Here is an 8156-nt window from a genome sequence, read left to right as displayed (position 1 = left end):
ATCCAGCCCCCCCCAGTCAGGAAAATGAAGGCAAAGTAACACAACAGGAATAATTCTAAAACAAGTGATGGGAGGGGGGTTTGGGTGGGCGGGTCTTGGGGGGGGGGGGGGGGGGGGGGGGGGGCACAAAAAATACTTTCCTTTCAAGAGAATTTTTTTGTACATGGTGGATGTATTGTTGTTGCGATTTTCCCGTAGAAAGGTGCTGGTGCTCTGAGCCTGCAGGAACTTCACTCATTCCGAACACCAGTACTGGATAGGCAGGTCCCTAAAGTAACCACAGGAGAGGGGGGCGTGGCAAGGAGCACTTTTTCGCTTTATTCCCGTTGGCCGACAACGCGATGATGTCACTCCTCCTTCAGATTCCCCCTGCGTTCGCTCTGTTCTCCCACCAATTTTTTTTTTCAGCTTCTTTGTATCCAAAATTTAAACGCAGCACTTACGAGTGAGTCAGTTTATTATTTCCCATAGTCTTTATACACCTTGTGGTACATTTGCTCTCAAGGCATATCATAGTGAGTGGCCCCCTGTGTGCGTTAGGAGACCACAGCTGCGGCGGTGGAGGATGAGGATGTGACTCCCGCGTTGGAGGTGCTGTTGGGGCCGTAGACGCCGGGGCCGGCGTCCTGGCTGTTGCTGCTGAGCAGGCTGGAGTTCCCGGCCCGCAGGATGGCCCCGGCGGCGCTGCAGTGTGGCCGCGGCCCGGGCTCCGGCGTGTAGGTGAAGGTCAGTGTGGTGGAGTAGATGATGCCGTCGTTCCTCACCAGCGTGACGGGCACCTGGACGGGCTGCCGCACCCAGCGCCAGCCCTCACGGAAGGCTGAGATGTCGGGCACCACACACAGCATGCTCTCCGCACACCTGCAGGGTGTGGTGAAAAGATACCACACAAAGACGTCGTTATAAAGAGCAACAACACAAATTCTATAGTAGCACAAAATCAAAACAACTGTACTATTTTGATGATGGAAAAATCAGGTATGTAAATATTTAGAGCAAAAACATACAAGATTCACAAATTTTAATTTCTTAGTTGTGTGGCTTTCGTGTTTTTCTTTGTTTTATGTGATGATACATCAATAATCTTTGGGTTCTGGACTGCTGGCAGGACAAAATAAGTCATTTAAAGACTTTAGGGGATTTTAACCAACAGTACTTACTGTTTCTTGACATTTAGCGGGCGATAGAACTATTAATCATGAAAATAACTGGCAGATTACCCAAAATAATGCTTACTTGAGCTCCGAAAAACAAAAAACAGACATTTTTAAAAGGTACATAGAAAATGAAAAGGACTCATTGTCTTTTCCCAACCTATTGAGTCTCAAATTACCAGACCAGAATGTCTCTTTTTGATAATCTAACCTATTAAATACCTGACGATAGAAATGACTTCATCAAATCTTATAAAAACCTGATATTGTGTCATAATATATGCGAGACCCTGTTGGGCCCTCTCTGTCTCTCTCTTTCCTGACTGCATATCTACTTCAACTGTCAAATAAAAGCAGGAAAGCCCCAATAATCTTTAAAACAAAACATCTCGGAGCCCTTCAGGACTGCACTCAGGGACATGATGCTTGGTAGGTGGTCCTGATAAACACATAAAATCTAATCGGTCTATAAAACTCAACATGACAAGAGGAGAAGCTGAAGCATCTTGTGTTTAATATTACCTTAAAACGCTTTAAAAACGTTTCTGGCTCACTTATCACAAGTTTGAAGTAGAAGGATGGACGGATTATACGACCCTGGCTCTTGTGAGCTAAATCACTCAGAGCTGAGATGTGTATTCATTTCTCGCATTAGGCCTGACAGGGAGCATTTTGAAGCTTTTATGAACTCAAAGCGCAATACTGACTTCTTGATTATATTCACTGAACTCAAAGCCTGTCATTTTCTAACTCTAGATGATCCCTAATAAATCCTAAAATTAGCTCTAATTGACATTTGCATGCTAGAAGGGAAAAACGAGATTTTCTAGCCAGTCTGCAGATAATCATTTTGGCCAAGAAATGGAGAGAGCACTTCAAGTAATGAGGTAAATTACAGGGTGCATCAACAAAACACAAAACTAAGCTTTAACCAAGTTAAATGGCCTAAAAATCAATGTGACCTTTCAGGAGAATGACAAGAGAGCGAAGACGCACCTGTACATGGTCTCAGCCTCGACGTCTCCGAACCAGACCCGCAGATTTGGAGTGAAGTTCTGTCCCGTCAGCTCCAACATGGCGACGTCGCCTCCGCCGTTTAGCTGCAGACGAAAGAAAAAAAAAAGATGACTCAAAGAATATTTGAAACTTACACCACAGGCAGATTTATCTTCTGTTACTGCCTCTTCAGTGAGTACCTGTAAGCTCTCTACCACAGGCACGGGGGTGACAGGCGAGTGGACGGGGCCCATGCCCTCGTAGAAAGTGTATTCGGCCTTGTCTGTGCTGATGATTGTCCAGGAGGCGCCGTCGTTGATCATCTCCTTGTTTGGTTCCTTTGGGCATGGAGTGGCCTGAGGGGAGACAATTGAACACAATTACAGCCAATCGAGACTCTTAAAGACTGCAATCAAATGTCTCTCTTTGGCTTTACGTCCGTTCAAATAAGACAAAATGCTGGAGGTAATGGGCCTGCGTCTTCTTCTTCAAAAGGAAAAGAAAAATGGCATCCTGTCCTAAAACAGCCCCTTACAGTAGGCTGTAATAAAAACAAGGAACAATCATCCTCAATCATATAAGATGAGGTCTGAGAGTGAAGCCACGTCGGCCCTGAATTGATGAGTGACAAGTGAAGAAAGTGTTTGGAGGCGAGACACTTACTTGAAACTGGATGATCCTTTCTTGGGAAAGGCACAGGTACATGCGTTCCGTGTCCTTCAGGTAGAAGGCACACTTGTGGAGCTGGGAGACGGGGTCGTCGGCGTCCAGCAGCGCCGTCTGCTTGTCCACCTTACGGATAATCTGACAGAGACAAAGACGAGAGAGAGAGAGAGAAAGGGGTTGTCAAAACAATAGAGTATTTTAAACATTTCAATACTCATTTTCTGTGTTTTTTGTTTTTTTTTTCAATATACTGAATTGATGTTAGAAATTCCAGTATCGTGACAACACTACAAGGGAGATTCGCCGAGTGGAGGACAGACGGGGAAATGGAAAAAAAGGGGGAAGAAATCAAAGACGAAGAAAGAAAAAAGTGACTTGATGAGAACGGTAAGTCAGGAGTGATGGAAAGAAGAAAGGCAGGGGGTAAGGGTGGAGGAAATGCAGTAAAGCCAGGTGAATAGAAAGAAGAAAGTGAAAAGAAATCATCGACTTGAGAGGAACACGAGGGTAACTTTTGACAGAATGCAGCCCTGTTCGTTGTCTCAAATGAAGCGTTTCTTTTTACCAGTCTAGGCAGGGCCATGCCGGTGACCGAGCACACCAGCTTGACGGTCTGGCCGTAGTGGATGTAACCGTCTCTCACAGTGAACTCCTCTCCTTCTGACTCCTCGTCGTCCACTGAAAAACACACGTAAGAGGGGAATAAGAAGTGAGCCACCCGCTGGCCTCAACATTTCATACGCACACAAACCCACATTCAGTTTATCAATCGCCCTCTGTGCGTGTGTAATTACTATTCTACAGCGTGGACTACATTTACACTACACAAACATGAAGACAAAGTGACAAGCTGTCAAACCACATTCCTCACTGTCCTCTGTGATTTTCTCATTCGTGTAATGATTGCGTAGCAGCAGCAGAAGCTCAGAGTGAGCGAGTGAGTGAGGGCTTACACAGGTGGATGTAGAAGGCGCCCCACTGCTGGGAGCTGGCGTGAAAGTTGCCGCCCTCCACATGTAGATAGCGCGTGCTGACCGTTTGGGACCGCAGCCGGTTGAAGAGCGCCACCTTGGTCCCCGATGCGATGCACACTGTGGACAGACAGGAGAGGTTACGTAATGATCCAAACATGAGACGTTGCTCACAGGCCAGCTGATGTGGACACTACAGGTGTGCTACATACTGAAACTGGGTTAGTGGACACTAAAGTGAAGCTGCGCTGCCCTCTAGTGGTTGGAAATAATAAGGGAGTTGTTCATGATTATGATAAACAATTGTTACAGCATGCTTTATAGAATAAATTATATGTTAAGAAAAGATAAAATGAATAAAATTAAATTAAAATAAATAAATACTTAAATACGTCACACAGTGAAATCAAATCAAATCAAATAGAAAACAAAAGGATAAAACAAGAAAAATTTAGTGAATTAAATTGTGAACTGAGTTAAAATGTCAGCACTATATACAATACAAAAACTCTAGGTTTAAAAACAGCAACAGATTTTTAAACAAATCATTCAGATTAAACACATTATTTACGTCCCCACGAAGTCGAAATCAGTGTTTAAGAGCTTTAATCACATACATCTTGCTCTATACCTCACCCACCTGCCAGTAACAGGCCCAACAATGGCCCTCATCCTGTTATCAGGGGTGTTAACTTAATACTAATACAATTATTTAACTTTTAAAGATGCTGTCATATAAGAAGGACTTTATTGGCATGTAAGGGAACATAACTTATATAAATACAATGTGTTAATTGGTTTCAAACTAGAGATATAAAAAATTAATGAAAATGTTTTACTGACAAAAAATACGGTTGTAGGTCACACTGTAATTGAAAAAGTCACTTGCGAACAGCAGACTTTAGTGACAAAAGTATATGAGGCACAAAGAGCTAAAGACTCACAGTCAGCGTTTTTGAGGGACTGCTTCTTTTTGGAGGGCTTGGAGATGACTTTGATCCTCTTGCTGAGGAAGACACCGATGTCAGCGCTGTTGCCGTAGAACATCTTGACGGACAACATGAAGTGCTTTCTCTTGTCGGAGTCGGATATGTACAAGGTTTTGGCTGTGCAATAATTCTGCAGGACACGGCGGAGAGGGGAGGGCAGAGGAGAAATCAGAACACATTATGGTCAGGTTTTTCTGGTGCAAATAGATTTATTTGGTGCAACCTTGGAAAAATGTGAACACACGAATACAACTCATCAGTTACGTATTGTCACTACTGTCAGCAGAAAAATGGTTGGAATCAACAACCTTTTAAATGCTGAGTCTTCTTGTAATGCCACACAGAGTCAAACTGTGTGTGTCTGTGTGTGTCTGTGTGTGCGCTGTACCTTTCCCTCTAAATTAAGCTGCTGCATTTCTTGGTCGCTGTTGCCGATGCCGATGAAGGCGCAGGGCTGCGACTCCTGCTCGGAGCAGCCGTCTCGCTCCATCTGCTCCTTCTTTTTCTTCCAGCCACTGCCCATCAGGTAAACACAGGGAGGAGGGCAGAAGAACCTGGAACACAGGCGTAAATATTGAGGATGATTTTGGATTCAAATCTTCTAGAAATATCTTAAAGCAGGTCCCGCTTCAGATGACAAATACCTGCGACCCTATTTACTCCTGTTCTTGCTCCAGTGCTGCAACCCACAATTTTTTTATTGTTTTTAAACTGGCTGATTATTTCTTAAGTGACTGATTAGTTATTTGGTCTTTAAAATGTCACAAAATGATGAATAAAACAAAAACATATTCATATTACCGTCATAAAAAAAGTTAAAAAAGCAGAATATATTTACATTTCCAAAGCTAGATTCAGAGGAAATTGACCTTTTTCAAGTTATCTTTGCAGCTCTAATTTCAGCCTGCTACTGTAAACAAGTGTCGTCTTGAGACAAAGTGAAAAATATTGAAAGAAATCTTATCTTTGAAAGCACACATTTCAAGGAGAGGAGAAACATTTTAGTCTGGATGTCAGCATCTCAGCAAAAACAAGTGTAGCACCTGTTTAAACAGTGTTAGGATGACTATGTGCGTCACCTGATTTACACCAGAAGAGGGCAGACCTGTACTAAACTAGGCTAACCCAGACTCTGAGAAACCTTTATCAACATATTGTTGTGCACAACTAAACTAAACACTCTTTCCTCAAGCCGTTTAGCCTAATTTAGCAGATGTTAACATGAGCAGTCCAACATGAAACTGATCTGCTGAAACAAATATAAACCAGGGATTTCAAGAAAAAGGCCACTTTTTTTCCATTTAAGGATTTTAATACCTCTTATTTTTTTCCTCCCTGAAGATTCTTCCTACAAAACTCCATTAAGAATCACTTCAAATCAACTCATCAGTGAGGCAGCGCGCTTCAGATAAATCCAAATGCGTCAGTGTGGAACTGGAAGGCGACCTATTTCGCAACACCCCTGTCTGTCTCTGTGGGTGTTTGTCTACTTTCACCTCCTATAAAAAGCGCAGACAGAAAAGAGGCAGCTAGAAAGGGAGAGCATTTGCATTCTCCGTGCGCCCACTTCTCTTGGGCTCCCCTTGTTACGACAGAAGTAATCAGAGGTGCCAGACAGCACGAAGTGCACCGTGGGGCTTTACGGGCCAGAGGATGTTGAAACCCTGACATGCACGCAGGGGAAAGGAGCCCGACTTTGTATATGTGACTGTGATACAGCAGAAATCCCCTCCGGGACTAAGCAGACTCATTCAAACACTTGTCTGTGATCCTGCTAGATGGTTTATAGGTTACAGACCCACACTGCCACAATCCAGCAACCTGTGCAAGGATGTGCGTGTGTTTGAATGTGACCGGCTGTCGCTTTAACTGGCTAAGACAGCTACAATATTTGAGGAATTTCTCTCCGTCTCTTCTGTCTTTCTCCTCCAACTCTCTGAGGTGTCTCGGACTTGGCCTGCTGTTTTACCAAGAGATAGAGGCCTGATGAGATCGCAAGCAGCGCCGTCAGCCCGGGCCAAGAAAACAGGCGGAGGACGGAGCGCTGAAGAGAGTTGCATAATGAGCAAGAAGGGGGTGTGATGGTGGTGGTGGTGGTGTTGGGGGGGGGGGGAAAGCTATAAAAAGTTTGAAAGCGAGAGGTAGAAAGGTGAGAGGCAGAGTAACAGGAAGAAAAGACGAGAGAGAGAGAGAGAGAAAGAGAAAAAAGTAGTAGTGGTTGTGAAAGATGGGTTCAGCTGAGCTGTAAACCTCTGAGACCTTCACACCTCTCGTCCTTCAACCCTCACACCTAAATGCAGCATGGTCTCACAGGTACAGCCCCCCAGAGGAGCCTTCATAACCCCCTTTCCTTCCCCCTCTCTGTGGCCTTCATCTGAATGTGACCTCATGCGGCAGCCGCTCTTTTCCTCCTCTGCCCTCTTTTGATAAGGGAGGTCAGAGAGGTCGAGTTGCCAACGCTGCACAGAGGTAGAGCTGGAGTGTGTGTTTTTCACTCATTTCTTTGGCCTGAGATCCCCTTGAGTGACACACATTACAAATCTGTAAACCTTCCAGAAGCTTAGTTTAGCATAGTGTAAAAAACAGCCAGCCTGTTCCCAGGAAATAAATGGCGACATCAACCCCTGTAAAACTCTTTTTGTAAAGAATGAACAAATAAGTGCTTCAAGGTTGATTTGTTCCCTCTAGACAGAGCCAGGCTAGCTGTTTACCCGTTTCCAGTCTTCACGTTGAGCTAAGTAACCAGCTGCTAGCTCAAGCTTCATATTCACTGAAGAGACACGTGAGAGGCGTTGATCTTCTCATCCAACTTTCAGCAAGAAAAGCAAATAACCACTTTTCAAACTGATTCGCCAACAAAGAAATCAGTCAGGAGATACTGGCAAGATTGTCCATTAATGAATGTCAGAAACCTTCTTTCCATTTTATATTACAAGGCCCAATGATCAACAAGGCCTGAGGAAACCTTGATAACCAGTCACACCAGAGCAGAACCTCACTCACCTTTTCTCGTTGCCATAGGATTTCTGTGCAACTTTTGCATGCAGGATCATGACAGTTTGGTCACCTCGCTCCTTCAGGTAATTCCTCATCGCTTCTCTGCAAGATAAAACAGAGAGGAGAGAGAGAGGTGTTCATTTAGAGCACGGCAGATGAGACGAAATGATAATAGGTATGTTGAGACTGATTCAGAGAGAACCCCGAGGGTCGCTGTGGGAACCGTACTGTGATGAGAAGGCAAAGAAACACATATGCGCACACACACTCGCAATGACCTCCGAAAAGCCTCAGAGCCGGAAAGGCCTGCTAGCCAAAAAGCTATGTTCTCCCCCTGCTGGGTCCATTTGAGGTGTGGAGGGGGCTGAACCGTTAATGACCGG

The 8156-nt window shown here is 44.4% G+C and overlaps 1 protein-coding gene across 1 annotated transcript in view; it reads right to left on the bottom strand.

The window, feature by feature from the left end:
* Positions 1-324: 324 nt before the first annotated feature.
* Positions 325-8156, bottom strand: part of rbpjb (recombination signal binding protein for immunoglobulin kappa J region b) — a 49318-nt gene continuing 41486 nt past the window's right edge. The window contains exons 3-11 of the mRNA XM_030431504.1: positions 7780-7875; positions 5165-5330; positions 4732-4906; positions 3770-3907; positions 3382-3494; positions 2814-2954; positions 2351-2506; positions 2151-2254; positions 325-861 (exon numbers count right to left, since the gene is read on the bottom strand). Of these exons, the coding sequence (XP_030287364.1) occupies positions 537-861; positions 2151-2254; positions 2351-2506; positions 2814-2954; positions 3382-3494; positions 3770-3907; positions 4732-4906; positions 5165-5330; positions 7780-7875 (1414 nt within the window). The 3' untranslated portion in view covers positions 325-536. The remainder of the gene's footprint in view (positions 862-2150; positions 2255-2350; positions 2507-2813; positions 2955-3381; positions 3495-3769; positions 3908-4731; positions 4907-5164; positions 5331-7779; positions 7876-8156) is intronic.

This window comes from Sparus aurata, chromosome 10, assembly GCF_900880675.1.
Source record: "Sparus aurata chromosome 10, fSpaAur1.1, whole genome shotgun sequence".
In the NCBI taxonomy this organism is placed as follows: Eukaryota; Metazoa; Chordata; class Actinopteri; order Spariformes; family Sparidae; genus Sparus; species Sparus aurata.
Note: the sequence above shows the minus strand (reverse complement) of the source record. Positions and strands in the feature narration are given on the sequence as shown.